The 19693-nt window shown below is 43.0% G+C and overlaps 1 protein-coding gene across 4 annotated transcripts in view; it reads left to right on the forward strand.

Moving 5' to 3' along the window:
• Positions 1–19693, forward strand: part of STX18 (syntaxin 18) — a 124598-nt gene that overhangs the window by 58784 nt on the left and 46121 nt on the right. For all 4 annotated transcript variants that reach the window (XM_033213723.1, XM_033213726.1, XM_033213724.1 and 1 more), the window contains exon 2: positions 13939–14006. In XM_033213723.1, the coding sequence (XP_033069614.1) occupies positions 13939–14006 (68 nt within the window). The remainder of the gene's footprint in view (positions 1–13938; positions 14007–19693) is intronic.

Here is a 19693-nt window from a genome sequence, read left to right on the forward strand (position 1 = left end):
GTGGAAGTGAGCATGCCCTTAGGTGGCATTACTAGAAGCCCAGAGCCTGGAACAAGGGAGGCAATGGGTCGCATTACTGGAAGCCCAGAGCCTAGAACAAGGGAGGCAATGGGTCGCATTACTGGAAGCCCAGAGTGTGGAACAAGGGAGGCAATGGGTCACATTACTGGAAGCCCAGAGTCTGGAACAAGGGAGGCAATGGGTCGGCATTACTGGAAGCCCAGAGTCTGGAACAAGGGAGGCAATGGTTCTGTTTTCCTTGGCACTTCCTGCTGACACAGAGAGTACTGATTCTATTCTGGAAAATGCATTTTATTTGGGAGGCCCATGAACTATATTCAGAGGTAGTAAGTATGGCCAGAAGCCACAGATGTATTTCACATAAAAAATTCCTGAGAGCAAGGGCCGGGCACGGTGACTCACACCTGTAATCCCAGCACTTTGGGAGGCCAAGGTGGGCAGATCACGAGGTCAGGAGATCAAGACCATCCTAGCTAACATGGTGAAACCCCATCTCTACTAAAATTACAAAAAAATTAGCTGGGCATGGTGTGCACCTGTAGTCCCAGCTACTCGGGAGGCTGAGGCAGGAGGATCACTTGAACCTGGGGGGCGGAGGTTGCAGTGAGCCGAGATCGTGCCACTGCACTCCAGTCTGGGCAACAGGAGCAAGACTCTGTCTCAAAAAAAAAAAAATTCTTGAGAGGATTGGGAATGATTAGCTTGGAGAAGAGAGAAGACTCAGGTGGGGTGGATCATAGTAGCTGACCTCAACTCAGAGTAAGAAAGAGCTTTGTACTGTCTGAGGTGAAATGGATGGCCAGGGAGAGGCAGTGGGTGCCCTATCATGCTGCTCGTTTGGCATAGCAGGTGTCTTCTAGACCCTTGCTAGTCTTGAGAATCCAAGCAGGGAGGTAGTCACTGCTCTGTGTGTCATCTAGCCTGTTCTGGGCGAATAGTAAGGTCAGATAAACTGGGAGTGGACGGAGCTTCAGAAATAGTGGGAATGTGTTCAGTAATGCCAAATAATTGTAGTTTGGGGAGCTAGAAGAATGAGAATGAGGATGTTTAATTAGAATGAAATTAGTAAGTTGGTGCTGGAAGGAGTGAGGAGGAAGAGTTGAGTACATTTGTTTTTTTCTTTGGGTGTAAGAGTCCTAGAACTCTTTTAAAATGGAAGTTGCATTGAGTTTAACGGGAAACTTAAGCACTATATAGTGCCACTCAACTTTTGAAATTAAATCATGAGTTCTTTGTGTCATCAACACTAAGATTCTAGGTTTTTGTTTTTTTAATTTCTGGATTTCTTTAAAGATGATAGGGGCTTAATATTAGAAAAGAAGCAGTACATTCCAGGTAGAAAGGTAGTTGCTAATATGAGCAATTAGACTGCTAAATCCACCTACCTAGTGTTAACCACCGTGTCCCCCGTTAACCAGCCCCATTGTCAGTTACTTGAGACTCCCTGAAATAAGAAGGTTGGAACTGGAAAAGTCAGTCTCCTCTTTTGTGCACGTGTTTTCTCTCCTCTGTCTCTTAAAAAACATATGCTGAATTCTGGAAGCCACAGTCCCATAAGATTTGTATTGGTTCTCAGCAAAAATCCAGACTAGGTTATTTAGCTACTGATTATACTTTTCCTAAATTAAGATGGCCTTATTTATTTTTTCTGATAAGATTTCCAGACTGATGGAATAAAGAACTTGATATATTCAGCTAACATTTATCACTTATAGCTTGCCTCAAGGAAGGTGGAAAGTGAACCCAGAATACCATATTTTAAAGCCTACTTGGGCATGCAATTTTGAGTAGAAGTTGACTGATGGGAATGAAGACATTCTGGGCAGAGAGAAGCAGGTGCCAGAGTGCAGGGCAGGAAAGAGGAGGCTTGCTTAAGGAAAGGCTCTGTGGTCTGGCACGCAGGTGGTTGCAGGAAGTGCAGGAACAGAAGCTGGTGGGGGGGGCCAGCTCCTTTAGCCAATGTTTAACAAGGTGAGTGGATGGGACTGACTGACCAATTTCATTTGTGGAGTGAAAAAGAGAGAAGAGTCCAAAATGGCCAAGATATTCTAACTTGGAATCTAGAGAGGATGAAGGCTTTCTCTTCGGGGCCATCAGAACAGGAGGGACTAGGAGTCAGCCAGAGGGTGTGAGTGGCTGCATGAGGATACCGTTGGGACATACTGCTTTTGAGGCATCAGTGGGACACACAGTGGCAGTGTCTAAAAAACAGTTGGATACACTCAGCTTGAACACAGGAGGGAGGCAGCAGCCAGGTGGACAATTCATGTAGACAGTAAATAAAGCTATGGATTGGAATGAGTGAGCTCAGCAAGAACATGTAAAGAAAGAGCCAAGGGCTGAACTTATAAGAAGTTTCAGAGATTAACAAAGGCAGAGGGGGAATGAATGAAGGTGAAGAAAAGGAGTCATAGGTTTTAGAAAAGAACCTAGACAGTGGTGTTCTGGAACCTGAGGGAGGCTAGAGCTTCAGGAGGGGACAGGGAAGGAGGGGGCAGGAGCAGGGAGGAGAGCCATCTGAGTTTGGTGAGGCCTGGTGAAGAGTGTCCCCCTCAATAGGAATTAGGGGGAAAGTGATAGGAGATAGGCCAAGCCACAGGAGTTGCTTACTCGACAACTGCTGAAAGAAAAGAAGAAAGCGAGAAAGGAACAGTTCCTTTATGTATTCCCTCAACAAACTCGCTGCTGTGGTCCCGAGCACAGTGGAGTGTCTGTGGCTGTGCTAGCCTCTTTTGTGGGCGAGTGGTCACTGGGGAGCTTCTCTTGCACAGGGATAGGCCTCAGACAGTCCCCACTGTGACCTCAGCAGGTCAACATGCTCCAGAGGTGTGTTATTTCTAAACTTTTAGCTCTTAGTAATTGCTATTGATGCATTTTTCAATTAAGACTGAAAGGAGTTAGACTCGGAATTTAGTCAGTGGGCTCCAGGTTAAACTTGATCCTTGTGAAAATCACTGTAACTTATCAGTAGTTGGCAAATGTTATACAGCAGTGGGTTTTCTGGCTGTGCCTTTGGCTGCATACTAACTGAACAGCAAGCTGTGTCCACTGATTGAATGAAAAAAAAATAATGATTTTGTGTTACAGGGAACTTTTTACAATATGCCAGAGGGACCCACTGGAGTCTCTTTAATCTTGAACAATGCTTGTTTCTTGCAGAGGCAAATTATGCAAATCAGTACTTAGTGTTCCATAATCAATCAGGTCTTTGTTGGAAGTGTTGTGAGTGCCAGCAGAACAGAATTTCTATCATCCTGGGAAGGGTGAGGGGGGTTGCAAGTCAAACCACTGCTGTGATTGGCAAAGGACACTTGCCGACGGCTTTGAACTCTCCCCACAGTCAGAGTGCAGTCGTTCTTTGAGAAAGCCATCATTTTGTACCAGGGTTTTTGTCTTACAGTATATCGTGCTTTGGGTAATTCACAAAACACCCACGAAGGAACAGCTAGCAAGGCTGTTCTGTGGGTGACACATAAAAACAAAGCTGGGCCTGCTGCCTGGGATGGCAGCTGGCAGCCATGCTCCCAGAGCTCCCTTTGTGTGGAATCTGCCTAGAGTGCAGTGTTTCCGAATATTCCTGGACTCAGCTTATCCGCGGTGCACATGTATGTTTAAAGTCAATCTCATTTCAGCTTCATCCTGCACAGAATGGTGAACCTTTATTAATCGTTTGATTCCAGATCAAAAGAAAGAATCAGAGAAATTTTTAAAGTCTTTGGGAAAAAATTGTGCTGTTTTTGAGAGAGGTCCTGTTGTTACTGCTGCTCTAATGCTTGTGTTGCCATCTAGTGGATAATGGGAAGTATGTGGCTGCCTTAGTATGTTTGGAGTTTATTGGATCCTATTACTGATTCTTGAAGGGGATAGAAAATCAATTCAAAAAGTTTTTTAAACAAAGAAAATCCCACGTAGAGCATTAAATAATTATTGAGGAGCCACTTTGGGCTAGGCAGATGCTTCAGCAGCTTATGTCAGACAAGACATGAAAACAATTCAGAAACACACAAGATGGTGACATCTCTGCAAGGGGTATATTTACAAGATGGATCCTTAACCTGGCCTGGAGATAGCAGGGAAGCCTTTAGGAGGTGTAACACCTGAGCAGAGCCTCACACATATTACTGAGTCAGAAGACAGGATTGGGAAGTGAGGAGGACTTTGCATCTGGAGATAGCAGCAGAGCGTAGGGCACTGGTGGGCCTTGGGCATGAGGACGTGGACTTATCCTGGGTTAAAGGGGAAGGTATGTACAGTTTTAGTCAAGGAAGTATGTGGGAAGATTCACCCTTTTTGATTGTTTAATAACATGTTTTATCTGATTATAAAGATTATACATAGTAATTGTAGAAAAATTTTCAAGTGCAAGAAGTATTAAGAAGAAAGCAGTCTCCAAATCTTACCACCCACAATCATTGATACCTTGATGAGCAGTCTTTTAGATTCCCCTCTACATGTGTATACAGCTCTAGGTATGCATTTCCTATGTTTTACGCAAATGGATCACACCATACATGCTTTGGGCAACCTCTGTTTTGTCCCAGTTTTTCCCCTCTAGGTAATATGTTTATGGGACTTTCATCCATGTTAGTAGTTCCTGGTATTGAGTCCATGTCAACTGTGTAGATCCACTTATAGGACCAGCTCTCACAGGAGAACTGTTTGCCTATTGGGATGCTGTGTTATTTTGTTTGGTCTTTCCTAGTAAAACCTTTATGTGTATAAGAACAGGTAATGTAAGAGAATCTTTTTTTCCCCTGTCAAATGCATCTCATGTGGGGACCATACTACTGCTGTTTTATAATGAATTTGCTTTTATGGTAGATGGGTTTTATGGAGAATTTCAGTGTCTTGATGATCTAGGGAATTCGCCTCATTAAAATATAGCTGGTTAAAAAGTAAACTTGATTTATTTTTGGAGAAAGAATGGGATGAGTCAAATGAATGCCTGTAGTTTTAGAATGGAGTTTAAATAACTTGTTTGGTTAAGTATTAGCCTAATGAAGGAGCTGATCCTGGATTGTGGCTGTTAGTTCTGTGCTGGCCCATAGCTATAGACAGTGCCTTTTACCTGAACAAGTTAGATCTCACTATGTCCCTTCTACAGGTCCGGTAAATGTGACCTTCAGTGACTTAATTGTACTCAGATAGGACAGCAGGGTCATCTTTGTAGGCAGACTTGCGGAAGCTGAAGGCACACAGGCACCCGGTTTGAGACACACCAAACAAAAATTTATTTTTGAATTTATTTCAAGCCATTTGTACAGAATGTGTTAGTTTACTGTCTTCTCATCTGCAAAATGGGGTAATAATGATATCTACCCTAAAGGATTGTTAGGAGAAACAAATGGGATGCAAGGATTTAGATTGGTGCCTGCTGTATAGTATGTAGCACTCAATAAAAATTGACTATTAACTTGTGCCACTACTATTTTTAAAAAATAGTTTTTACTCACTTCCCTTTTGTAGTGAAGCCCGGGGAGATTAAGCAATTTGCTCAAAATTTCAGCTGGCAAAGGTTAAAACTTTAGTGGAGCTTGTAAAATATATGCCTTTCTTCCCAGTTCAGCGGAACTACCTGAAAGAAAAATACAGGAGTCAGCAAGAAAAAGCCAAGTGGAGAACCTGGCTTTAGAGTTACGGCCCAATACGAGTGGAGCATGGACCAGAATACACCCGCCATGCTGGCTGGCCGGTCTGAAAAGAGAAGAGGACAGGGCAGCATGCTCTCCCTTCTCCAGATCTTAACACAGGTCTCTCTTCTCTCTAAGAAGACTGAGTAAAGGTTGGGAGATAGGCCAGGAAGATTGGTCCAGCTGAAGTCCCTCCACACGATGCATAGCAGTGGGGAATATGGAATCCCTTCACAGTAAGTGGCAAGCAGGGAGTAGAACCCAGGCACCTTGGCCAACTCCCTGGATTTCATGCCCATCTTTCTTTTGTCCACCCTGATTCATCCAAGCCCCCCACAGAGTCTTTTGCCCAGAATTTCTCGTCTGCCCTCCAGCCTATTCTAAGCTAAAAACTGGATATAGATTAATTCAAACGGGAGAATGAACAATCCTGGGCATTGCTTTCATTACTTGTTTAAACCATGTTTTCAGGTGGCTTGATGATTGATACTCAAAACGCACTGGTCTTTCTGACCATTCTTTTTCCTTGCTTGTATTTGTGGACCTTTTTCTCAGTATCCCTACGGGCTTGCCAATCCAAAGCCCTGCATGTCGTAAAACACAAGGAACAGTAGTAGCCAACTTCAGAGGAGACAGATGTCCATCAGTGAAAACATTTTTTTTTTTTTTTTTGCCGATCTTTCTGTATCCAAGTGTAGTTAATTTTTTTAAAAGTCAGCATATACAAATACTCTCACAAATACTTTCATGAAGCTCAGTTTATTTCTATGAAGAAAAATTCAGACCTAACTAAGCTAAACAGAACATGAACACTGTGAGTCATACAGATCTGTGATCAATGCCAATTCTTCCATTTATTAGCCTCATGACCTTGCATAGGTTTGTTTCCATGTTTACTAGGTGGGGCAGGAGGAGGTCATCTAATTCATACGATCGTTATAGAGGGGTGGAAACCACAGAGCACACATCAGGCAGTTTATGCACTACCTGGCACACACGTGGAGGGTGCTCTGTAAGTAGTGATCACGATTGGGTAAAGTCAAGCGTGTACTGCATATTGAATAGAGACGCAGTACAAAAAGAAAAAAACAGGTTGATGTTGATATTGCTTACATGGAGGCTTTTTCTCAGTTCCCAGGTGCTTCCTTGCAAATATAGTACTGGAAAACTATAGTTGTGACTTGCCAGGATTCTGTGTGAATTTGGCAGTTAAGAACTCAAGACTGGTACTTAGACTGGCTGGATTGGATCCAGGCTTCAACCCACATATCCCTGAGGAAATTCCTTATCTTCCCTCTGACTCAGTTTTCTCGTCCATAGGGCAGCCATGATGCTGTCACTGGCTCCTGGGCATTGCTGGGAGAAGTGGGTGAGTAGCACACGCAGAGCTCTTTTGGATCCGCCTGCCTGGGCGTGAGTTCTCAGTGAAAGTTTTGTTGTTGTTGTTGGTTTTGAGTGGCATTGATCCTGTTAAATGGAATTTAAGCAAATATTGCAAGTACTTAGAAATAAAGTAGCCAGAGATTGTTGGGATTTAGTTGTTAAGTAAGAGTTGTTCCTAGTTTAGTAGAAAATCTCTACCTCAAAATGACTAAAAATGTTAAAAAGAAGAAAGTACTACATGAGTTTTTTGTTTTGTTTTGTTTTGTTTTGAGACCGAGTCTTGCTCTGTCACCAGGCTGGAGTGTAGTGGCGTGATCTCGGCTCACTACAACCTCTACCTCCAGGGTTCAAGCGATTCTCCTGGCTCAGCCTCCCAAGTAACTGGGATTACAGGCATGTGCGTCACCATGCCTGGCTAGGTTTTTTGTTTTGTTTTGTTTTGTTTTGTATTTTTAATAGAGACAAGGTTTCACCATGTTGGCCAGTCTGGTCTTGAACTCCTGACCTCAAGTGACCCGCCCACCTCAGCCTCCCAAAGTGCTGGGATTACAGGCTTGAGCCACTGCCCAAGCCCCGAGATTTTTTAAAATAACATGTTATTATGGAAGATTTCAAATATATACTAAAGTAGAATAGCACAAGGAACCCCCCATGTAAGCATGTACTCACCTTCAGCCATGAGCAACTGAGGACTCATCCTGTTGCATCTGTTACCTCCCCCTGTCTTATTGTGAAGCAAATCCTGGGCATTGTATAATTTTACTTGTAAGTTGTTCAGTGTATATCTCTAAAAGATAAGGATTCTAAAAACAGAAAGATAAATGAAAACATAATCCTAATACATAATATCATTATTACACCTAAATGAAATTTATTATTTCTTAGTATCACTAAATATTAAGTAGGAGATTCTTTAGTGAAATAACAACAATATACAATGGACGTGAAAATGACTTCGGCCGGGCGCGGTGGCTCAAGCCTGTAATCCCAGCACTTTGGGAGGCCGAGACGGGCGGATCACGAGGTCAGGAGATCGAGACCATCCTGGCTAACACGGTGAAACCCCGTCTCTACTAAAAATACAAAAACTAGCCGGGCGAGGTGGCGGGCGCCTGTAGTCCCAGCTACTTGGGAGGCTGAGGCAGGAGAATGGCGTAAACCCGGGAGGCGGAGCTTGCAGTGAGCTGAGATCCGGCCACTGCACTCCAGTCCGGGGGACAGAGCGAGACTCTGCCTCAAAAAAAAAAAAAAGAAAATGACTTCAACATCAAATGAAACTAAAAAACACCAACATAATTTAACAGTACTGAGGGAGCCCATACTAGTTCAGCATAATGGTTAAGGGTTAAGGGTTCTGGTTCCAGCTCGGTCAGTCTTGAGCTTTGGTTTCTTTCCACTAAGAATATCTGTTTCCATAGGTAATCAGAGTTAAGTGAAATAGCTCATTTACATTAGTATAGAGGAGATATTAAATAAATATTACATTCCTTTCCTTTTTCTTTTACCTACAGTTCAATTCTTGTTTTAAACTACACTTTATGTTAGAAATACAGAATTCTCTATTCTTTGTCCATACCCTTCCTCTCTGGTGGAGACATATTTAATATGGTGGTGTAATCAAACCATAGCTCACTGGTGAAAACTCTTTTCCGTGGTAGACCATCAGTCTAATGGAAGACTGTTCACTTGTGAAGACACATGATCTTGTGAAGCTGTTAGGTTGCCCAGTCTTAGTAGATTTCACATGGTGATGCTGTACCTTCTGAACACACCTCACTGACTTCTCTAGGAGAACTGTTTATTTGCACAGACCTCTAGCTTGTCTCTCTTCATTTTTAAAATTCACTCAGTTATCTAGGTGCAGTCTATGTGATAACATTTGATACCTTTTTGATACACCTAGTACATCAGGATGTATCAGATCTTGAAGCCCTTTCTGTTGGATCTCCTTTTTTTTCTCCTCCTCCCTTTTCCCCCCCTTTACCCCTTTCCAACATTTAGGCACTAGTGAGTATACAAAAATGAACAAGACAGAGATGCCAACCTCAAGGAACTTACTTGAAGTCTAGTGGGTATCACAGATAAATACTTCTAATGTAATGTGGAAAGTGCAAACAGTTATCTACAAAATATAGAGGGAAGTATTAGCGAAGGCGGCATAGAGGAGGTGTCATTTAAGCAGAGCCTGGAAGATGGAATGGGGTTGGGATAAAGGAAGGCTTTCCAGGCAGAGGAAGAGCAGTTACAAAGACACAGAGCAGTGAAAATGGTGTGTTCCTCCTGCCGTGCAGGCCTGTGAGGTGCCTCAAAACATGGGTTCAGCATCCAAAGCACTCCCAGTTTTTGGCCCTTGCATCTTGTTACCTACTTGGTCCCACAGACCAAGTTCACCAATGATCCCTTTTTTCCCTGTGCCCTTTCCCCACATCATTCAGTGAGACCAAAACTGTTAGAAATTGACACTAGTCTTAGATCCTTAAAATACACTTTTATTTTACTCTGATTTCCATATCAAACTTTACACCAGAATGGCCTTTCTCTTTTTAGAAGAGGCATTCTCTTTATGTATATACTTATTCCTGCTTTATCATATTAGGTGACTCTTCCAAAATTAGCACTACATATGGAAACATTTAAAGTCCAAAACATAGGCCGGATATGGTGGCTCATGCCTGTAATCCCAGCGCTTTGGAAGGCCAAGGGGGTAGAATCACTTGAGCCCAGGAATTGGAGACCAGCCTAGGCAACATAGCAAGACCCCATATCTGCAAAAAAGAAAAATCCAAAGCGCACAACTACTTAACCTCTCTAAAAATGTGAAAATGTAACGAGCACGTCAGAATTGTATGCGCTAAAATATGCTCTCTTTGCCAGTTTATTCTGAAAAATAGGACTAAGCCTGACAGTAAATAGATTAAGCTTGGCCAAGAGTCTTTATAAAGGTAATGGTAGTCATGTGATTAAACAGTCAAATCATTCTCTACAGAGATAATTGTGTTATGCTATTTGGGGACTTAGGTATGCCTATGTAGATAAATCAAAGATCTGTTGAACTTTTTTCTTTGTTGTTGATTTGTCATGTTTTTTTTTAAAGAAATTAATTGAAAATTCAGAGCTCTCGAATTTCTAAAGAAATCTTAATGTTCCTTTATTGTTTCATTCTTAGCATTTAAAATATCATACATTGTGTTCCTGTTAAGTATTGAGTTATTATGCTGATGTTATTTAGTCAGTAATTACTTAACACACCTCTTATCAAGAATTCCATTTAATCCTGAACCAGCTGCACTCTGTTTTAATAACCTCATTTCATAGAAGTTTCCCATTACAGAGCATATGAAGTTGGGATCACATTTGTTAGACTAACTGCAACCTCTTGTATAATAAGTATGTGTTTGTGGGCTCCTGTGGGGCTTGCTTACTCCTGGCACTCATCCTCAGGCACCATCCCTCCCTTGTAGAATAGAACTAACTAAAAGTAGGGGTGGCAGCTGGATCTAACCTGTATAGTAGATTCCTCTGGACTTTTCAAAACTTTGTATGGAAAACTTTATGACTTCTAAAAAAAAAAAAGAAAAGAAAAGAAAACCTGTTGTGGATAGTAAGGCTCTTAGTTTCTCATTGCTGCTGGTGTATTAGTTTCTCATTGCTGCTGTAACAAATTACCTCAAACTTGTGGCTTACAACAACATAGATTTATTGTCTTATAGTTCTGTAAGTCAGGTGTCCAAAATGGGACTCCCTGAGCTAAAATCAAGGTGTTGGCAGGACTGTGTTCTTTTCTGGAGGCTCTAAGGAAGGCCCATTGCCCTGTCCTTTCCAGCTTCTAGAGGCTGCCCACATTCCTTGGCTTCCTTTCCCCATCTGCAAAACCAGCAACATTGGAATGAGTCTTTCTCACACTGCCTTACTCTCATTCTCCTTCTGCCTCCCACTTCCACATCTACCGAGCCTTGTGATTGCATTGGGCCTACCCAGATAATCCAGGATAATCTCTCTACTTTAAGGTCAGCTGATCAGCAGCCTTAACTCATCTGCTGCATTAATTCCCTGTTGTCATGTAACACCATGTAGTCACAGATTCCAGCGATTAGGAGTTGGACATCTTACAGGGGGATGGGACTGGGGAAGCTGGAAAACCATTATTTTGCCTACCGTAGGAGGTATAATCCTTCTGGGATTATTCAGTGCTGACTATTTATTCAATATTTAGTAAAAGTTTTTGAGGGTCTGCTTTGTGCCAGGAACTGTGCCTGACAAGCTCTGAGGAAAGAGAGAGGACTCTCTGCCCTCTCCGAGCTTGCAGTCTGGTGAAGGGAAATCCGTCTGTGAACTAGTCATTGTTATCATGAAGGAGCAGGTGCTGAAATAGATGCACCTGTAGCATTTTATGCGGGAATGAGATCTGACTGCAGCTGGGAGTGTAGGGTGAGTATGAGGAGGAAAAGAGAATCTTGAACAAGGAGGAAGAATTTGCCTGGGAGAGAATGATGGGCTGGGCATTCCAGGGAAAGGGAGAACCGTATGAATATGCAAGTGAGGGGAAGGCCTGGGACTTGGAGGCCGAAGTGGTGCAGGATGGAGGCTGGAGTGGTGCAGGGTGTGCGGCAGGGACTTTCAAGGCTGAGTTGTGAAGGGCCTTGAGTGCTGCATTTGGGAGTTTGGACTTTTTCCCATTGTTTAGACACTGAGATGACTCATTGGCTGCCCTTTGGCAAATCAGTCTGCAGAGCTGCTTCCTTTAACTGCAGTGTATTTTGAAACCAGAATTCACCACTGTCGAATATATTCTACCCACCCATTTCCCTTGCTTTGCTCATTTATACTGTTCACCTGGCCCCTGGAAGCAGTTGAGTTTTTGACCCCTGGTAGGCAGGGGAGGAGGTAAGGAGATGGAAACCATTGAAGGTTTTAAAACAGAAGAGTAGCTTGGTAAAATCTTGTATGTGATGCAATTAACCCCTTGCTTGCATATCTCTTAATTTTTTTTCCCAACAGACTTAAAAGTCAGATTTCTGACCGGGTGTGGTGGCTCACGCCTGTAATCCCAGCACTTTGGGAGGCCGAGGCAGGCGGATCGCGAGGTCAGGAGATCGGGACCATCCTGGCTAACATGGTGAAACCCCGTCTCTATTAAAAATACAAAACAATTAGCCGGGCATAGTGGCGGGTGCCTGTAGTCCCAGCTACTCCAGAGGCTGAGGCAGGAGAATGGCGTGAACCCAGGAGGTGGAGCTTGCAGTGAGCCGAGATCACACCACTGCACTCCAGCCCTGAGTGACAGAGTGAGACTCTGTCTCAAAAAAAAGGAAAAAAAAAAAAAAAAAAGTCAGATTTCCTGATGCAGCCTAAGTGGAAAGCAGGAACAGGGATTGTAAGGCAGGCAGCGGTGGTGCACTGGGAAACGCTGAATTTGGACTTAGTCCTGAGCTTTTGAAACCAAGCTCACATACTAAACGTGTAACCTTGGACTAGTCACTTAGCTTTTCCCAAACTGGTTAATGAGAACAGTAGGTATCATAGCACAGCAGGGTTATTGGGAAGAGAAATAGCCCATGTACGTGAAAGTGTTGAGCAGTGTCAGGGATGGTGGACAGTCTCTCAGTCCTGATTTGCTATCTGTGAAATAAATGAATATTGTGACCATACTTAATTGTTTTTCTTTGATTTGTTTGCTTACAATGCCTTAGGGTATTTTTCTGAATCACATTTATAATAAGAGTCTAGACTATGTGGGAAATTTAGCTGAACCCAAACTGACGTATCTCCAGACAAACCATGGATGTTTCTTTTGTGATCAGTGCTATTTTGTATTTAGGCATATATTCATTCCACAGTGTTTATTGATCACCTCTGTGCTTCTTCTTGTGCTTACAACTGTAGGGGAAGCTGAGCAGCTCCTCCTTGCATAGTTCTGCCACTGACAAAGAAGTGTGTATTTACAAGTTAGGTCAGAGTACATGGCCATGAATAATTGAGTGCCAAGAGGGTGGTGTGCAGAAGTCCTTTTAAGATCAGAGCAAAGTGAAAATTAGCCTGGGTTGGCCTTGACAGAAAAATTTCCATGGAAGAGACGAAAGTTCAGCAGACCTTGCAAGGCTGGGGCCATGTGTGTTTAAAACGAGTGCAAAGTGTGTGAGTCGGAAGCTGAAATAAGATGTCGTCAGAGGACCAGCAGGCCACTGGCTAGTAATCATTCTCCCTCTGGAAACGTGTTTGTCCCCGTTGACTGTGGTCTGAGCTTTCTTCCCACCACTTTTTATTTATTTGTGAATTGCTAGTTACATGCACAGTACCTGACAGGTGCTTTAGAATAGGTTTTTTATTATACTAGAAACAGCCATCACAAACACAACGCTTTGTTCCTGTACCTTTGAGTTCTTTTTCTTCATCCATGGAAATAGCCCAGAGGAAAGACAGATATTTGCTATGTGGGGATAAATTGTTACCCCTGAATCTTTGCTTTAACTCTGCTGCTCTGCATGGACCCTATTTACAAACCCAACAGCTTCAGCTTTAGAACTGTCCCTTAGAACACTTGGAAGAAGGAATACTTGCTGTACAATTTTAGCTATAAGAAAAGAAAAGGAATTAACCTTTATTGAATGCATGCTATGTAATTACTGGACATGCATTATCTCATTTCATCTTTAAGTTACTTAGAAATCACCTACTTGTAGTGTCATAGGTCCTAACAATTAGAGGTAGAAGGAACCATCAATGAGAGACTGAGGCCCAGGAATGTTAACTAATTTGTGACTGTAGGAGAGTCTAAAACCGACGGTGCTCAGTTTGTAGCTTCAGAATCTTTCTGCAATTTGCATTTTATTCTCTATTGATTTAAAATTCATTACATGAGTGTAACATATCTATATAAACTGTTGGCTTTCTTTTTTAATTTTAGATTTCTCACATTGGCAAACTGAGAGATTTTCTTCTGGAACACAGGAAAGATTATATTAATGCTTATAGGTAAGTACACATTTTTTTACTAGGACTTTGGTGACTGTGTTCTTTTCTATGTCTATATTTCTGTTGTGCTTTTTGCCCTCACCTTTTTGTTAATAACTCAGAGTGGTAATGAGGAAGACCAGTTTGGCAGTGGAAAAATCTCCTCAAAGCAAAAGGCTCTGCTGTACTGCATGTCCTCAAAGTCATGAAATCACAATAGTAATATCTTCCAGTCTATTTGTATCTCTATATATACCATTATCTCCTGTCAAATGAAACTCACTCCATGAATACTTACAGAGCTGTATTTGAAGTTGGGGACACATGTATTTGTATGCCCTGAACCTGTGGAAGAACAAAGTTTTCAAGCCTCTGCTAAGCTATTTTTGCCCATCTCTTGCTGTCCCAGTCTGTGACACCAGTTTTGCTGTTTTGGTGACGTTCTCATGAGCACATTTCAGTCCTTACCCTCATGTCGCTGGGTCATGACTCCCTCACCAATTCCCAGTCCTCAGTCCTGATGGCCATTTTCTTCTTTTGTCCTTCTCCCAGGCTTTTGACACCTGCTAGCTAGAGGCAGCTACACACTCACTTTGGCATAACCTTCATTTCTTAGGGCACTTTTGATGAATCCTTCTGTTCATCCCCTAATGTTACTCATGGTGACATTCCTTCTGGTGGCTAGGTCCAGTTTCTACTCAGTAGCCAGAGTCTTTTTTAGACTTTAATTGGATTATGTCACCACCTGAGTAAACCCACCGTGAATACCACGTTGCAATTAGGATTAATACCAGCCTCTACACTGCGGTCTCCCTGCTCCTGACCTAGCCCCTGGCCTCATTTCAAACACCGCCTTCCCACCATGGTGCTCCAGCCGTGCCAGCCTTCCTTGAAGGTGCCATGCCCTTTCCTGGTGCAGGGCCCGGGCGTGTGCTGTTCCTTCTCTTCCCATGGTGGTTTCCTTTTCAAACTTAAAGGCTGAACTTAATACTCCTTCTTCCGAGAGGCCTTCTCTCACTACCCTTTATAAAATAGGTCTCTTATGTTAGTTTCTCCACCCTGTATATTTTCTTCAGTAACTAAACACAATTTGTAATTATTTAATAATTATAGTTTATTATCTGTTTTTGTCACCAGGCTGTACATGTCATGAGGTCAAGGACCTTGTCAGGTTTCCATCATGTTTCCGTAGTTCCTCACCCATATTTGGCACTCAGTAAATACTTGTTGAATGAATGATTTCCTCCTAGTCCTAAAGTCCATGACTAGCACAGCAGTTCTCAAGTGTGGTGATTTTGCACCCCAGGGGACATTTGCAACGTCTGAAGACATTTTTGTTTGTCCCAAGAGGAGTGCTGCAAGCATTTAGTGGGTAGAGACCAGGAATGTGCAAAACTCTGGACAACTCTCCACAACAGGGACTTACCCAGCCCCAAACTGAGGAGGTGCTGACATTGAGATCCCCTGCTCCAGCTTGACCCCTCACTCCAGATTAAAATTCCTCGTTTGTCACAGGTTTATTGAATTCTAGATGCTTAGGGCACATCGGGGAATAAAATACAAGTGTTCCTGCCCTCATGGCGCTTGCATTCTCGTGGGCTGGCAAAGACAAGCACTACATATATAGTACATTAGGTCATAGGTCCTACAGAAAGAAAAGGAAGAGTGGAACCAAGGTAACAGGGAGTGGGAGTGCTGGGAAAGCTCATGATTCTTACACAGAGTAGTCAGGACAGGCCCCATTGAGGTGGCATCAAAGCCTACTCCTCTGTGAAGTTTGGAACCTCTGATAGAATCTCTCAGTTCCCTCCTCACCTCACCTCATCACCTTCTTTCCACTTGTCATAGAGAAACCCCTCTCTTTGTTTTTAATGATACTGTCCTACATATGTATAAACTAAAGGGAAGAAAAGAGCCAGATGACCAAAAATAGGTGGGAATCATGAGTGCAGCGGTGCCTGAGAAGCAGTGCGAGCACATCCTTTATCTCATCACTCACACCGCCTCTCAGGTACTACTGTATTCGTGATTCCTGGCCAGTTTTCATCATCTGGCTCTTTTCTTCCCTTTAGTTTAAATATGAAGCGGTGCGAGTGCATCCTTTGTCTCATCACTCACACCGCTTCTCAGGTACTGCTGTATTCATGATTCCCAGCTATTTTTGGTCGTCTGGTTCTTCCTTTTAGCTTATACGTTTGACCTTGCTTACTCCTTAAGCCACAGGCACTGTCACTTCATTTCACGTCAGTGCCAGACACAGGGAGAAAGTCTAACCAGGGATCAGCCAACTTTCTGTAAGAGCCAGATAGTATAGTTTAGGCTCTGTGGGCCACGTATGGTTTCTGTCGCATATTTTTTTGTTTTGTTTTTTTACAACCTTTAAAAACCTTTAACCATTCTTAGTTCTCAGACCACAGGGAGCCATGCCTGCAGGGTAGACTTGGGCTATAGACTGCAGTTGACGTGACCTCTGCTTCCTCACCTTTTACTCCGCGCCAACCATATAGCTTGGTTTCCATCATTTTTCTGAAATTTTTCTCCTAATGCTCATCTGTGACTTCCTAATCACCAAATCCAGTGGCTTTTCCTCAAGGGGAATGTAAATAGACTTGTATGGTACACACTCTGGTGTGTCTACCTTCTTTTACTCCACATGTTTTTGAGGTTCTTGCATGTTGTGTATACCAGTAGTTTGTTCCTTTTTGTCGCTTTATTATTTGTAATATTCCGTTGTGTGAAGTTACCACAGTTTGCTTATCCATTTATCTAATAGAGAATACTGGACTGTTTCCACTTTGAGACTATTAGGAATAAAGCCTTTGTGAGTAGCATCTTCTACAAGTCTCTTTGTGGACATACTGATTTATTTCCTTTGAATAAATACCTAAGGGTGAAATTAGTGGGTCATACAAATGGTAGGTGCATGCTTAGCATTAAAATAAACTACCAAGCAATCTCCCAAAGTGGTTTTTCATTCCTTGTAGCAATGCATGAGAGTTACAATTGCTGCCTATCCTTGCCAGCATTTGGTGTAAATAGGCTTTTCGATTTTAACCGTGATAATGTAACCGAGCACAGGCTCGGCTGCTCACTGCTTGCAAAGCCAATAACAAGGACAAAAGGAAGGTGACTTTATTTCCAGAGCAAGCAGTGGGAAGGCAGGAGCGGTGCTGAGTACTACGTCTGTGTGTCTTTCTGGTACTTGTCATCTCAGGCTGGCGACATGTCAGCAATGGCCAGGTTGTAGACTACCCGCCTTGAGGTAATCTCTGGAATTTTGCAGTTAGATCTCCATGCTCAGTCTATCTCAAGTTAGCCCCTGGAACTTCCAGGTAAGCATATAATTAGATACATACAGTTAGGTAAATATGCGTGTGTGGTGTTTCAGAGAAAGTATGTTTCAAGGCTGTATTCTAAGACTAAGCAGGAAATAAAGGGTTTCTGCAGTAAGCCTTAGGATTACATCTTGAGACTAGGGAGAAAAGAGAAAAAGGAATAAAAAGTTTTAAAGTGTGCTTTCAGGCTATCCTGTCCAATTCTGGTGATAAATGTGAAATGGCAAGTCACTGTACTTGAAGCATGTCCTTCTCTAATGAGAATAGTGTTAAGTGCCTTGATGGTTTTTTCTCAGCTCTTCTACTTTGCCACAGTCTTTGATCCTGTTGACCATCATCAGTTTCTTGAAATTTCCTATTTCCTTGACTTCCACTGCAGTATTTTTTGGCTTCTCTCACCACTCATTTTTGCTTCTTTGTCCTTCATCTATCCCATAAGAACTCCATGGCTCTATTTCAGGCCCTTTTCTTTTATTTGTCTCTACTTTGCTTAGGAAAAAAGTTCTACCTACCTAGCTGCCCTCCCACCCATCCTCCATCCATGCCCACCTTATGTTTCCATCCTGAATGTTTATTCTGTGTTAGGTACTCTGATAAGCACCAATTAGTCATATTTTATCTCATTTGGTCCTCACATCAACCCTATGAGAGAGGTACTGCTGTTAAGCCTGTGTGGCAGGCAGGCAATGAAAGCGTAGTGATGACATAACCTGAAGATCACAGCTGGTGAGCCTCTGAGCCAGGGCAGGCCATGGAATCCTTGTCCTTCCCCACCACACATTCTTACTACCTACTGTGGCTTCCTCTCTCACCAGTATGCCAGTAATGAAACCACCTTTGCAAAGGTTGTAACAGTGAGAAAATTATGACAGCAAACGAGATCTAACCTAATCAACTCTGTCTTGCCTTTAACCTCCCAGATGCCCTTGATCATTACCGGTCGTAGGCCAAACTGACTTTGGGAGGAAGTTAATTTATAGTTTTAACTTTGAAATAAACACGATAACAGCCCCTCCTGGAAACAAACCCCCTTCTTGCTTGGGGACAAGGCCACCTTTGTAAAACCAACAAATTACCCACAAGATTAGAAATTATGGCTCAGGAGTCATGTAGCCAGAGGCCGGAAGACCACGAACCTCCCCAGTTGCTCCTATAGATAGCATTACTGCTATGAAACCTAAGATTGATGTTTGAGATATTTTCAGACCCCGCATTTTGATGGATCAGCTGGCTCCATGCAGACCAGGACACTGACTTATCTGGTCTTATGGCCCCCACCCAGAAACTGACTCTGTGCAAGAGGACAGCTTCGACTCCCTAGGATTTCATCCTTAATCCAACCAATCAGCATTCCCCATTCCCTAGCCCCCTGCCCACCAAACTATTGTTAAAAACCCAGCCTCCGAATCTTCAGGGAGGCTGATTTGAGTAATAATAAAACCCCAGTCTCCCTTTTAGACAGCTCTATGTATATTTAACTCTTTCTCTATTGTAGTTCCTCTGTCTTGATAAATTGGTTCTATTTGGGCAGTGGGCAAAATGAACCTGTCAGGCGATTACAGTTGTTCCAAAATGCATGTCATTAGCACAGGCTTCTCCCAGTCCCCATTGCCACTGTCCTGCTCGCCCAGCACCTGTGAGCAGCACCGTTCCCATGCATGCTGCCCACTCCTCCCATCCGCTCTAGAGTGCTTCAGTACAGCCTTTGTCACTTGCCTGATCTTTGTTCTCAATTCCCTGCTCTTTGGCCCTTCCTCTCCTGGTCTGTCTGGAAGGCACAGGTGTAGTCCTTATCATCGTAGATGGAATCACACGCTTCCCTCTTCAAATCCCTTTTCTGCCTGCAGGATGTGGCCCATCCATCCTTCTTAGATAAGCAAGACTTTTCATTACCCTCACCCACTTTTCCATCCTACCCCTTTCCTTCATGTGCCCTGAAGCTGCATTCAGAATTAACATTTGTTCTGCCTCGGCTGGTTGCTCTTTGCTCCGATCCACACATGTCACATGTTCACATGCTTCCATCCTGAGAGACCCATTTCTCACCACCACCTTCTCAGTAGAGCCTGCCCTGGCCCTGCCTTCCTATCTGAAAGCCATCTCTCCCACCTCTGAGTACTGACAGCTCTTTTTCTGTGCTTTTCTTATGGTACTTCTCACATGTGCCTGGTAGAAGAGTTATTTGTTCATAATCACCTCTACCGCATTTCTTGAGGTGAAAAACTGTCCTACTCATCTCTGCGTGTTTATAGTGCCATGATTTGATCAATTTGATTAATTCATCAGTTTATTCATTCTGCAGTTATTTATTGAGTGCCTACCATGTGCCACAGACTATGCCAGGCATGGAGTATAAAATAGTGAATAAACACA

The sequence above is a fragment of the Trachypithecus francoisi genome, unplaced genomic scaffold (genome assembly GCF_009764315.1).
Source record: "Trachypithecus francoisi isolate TF-2019V2 unplaced genomic scaffold, Tfra_2.0 Lachesis_group1, whole genome shotgun sequence".
NCBI lineage: Eukaryota > Metazoa > Chordata > Mammalia > Primates > Cercopithecidae > Trachypithecus > Trachypithecus francoisi.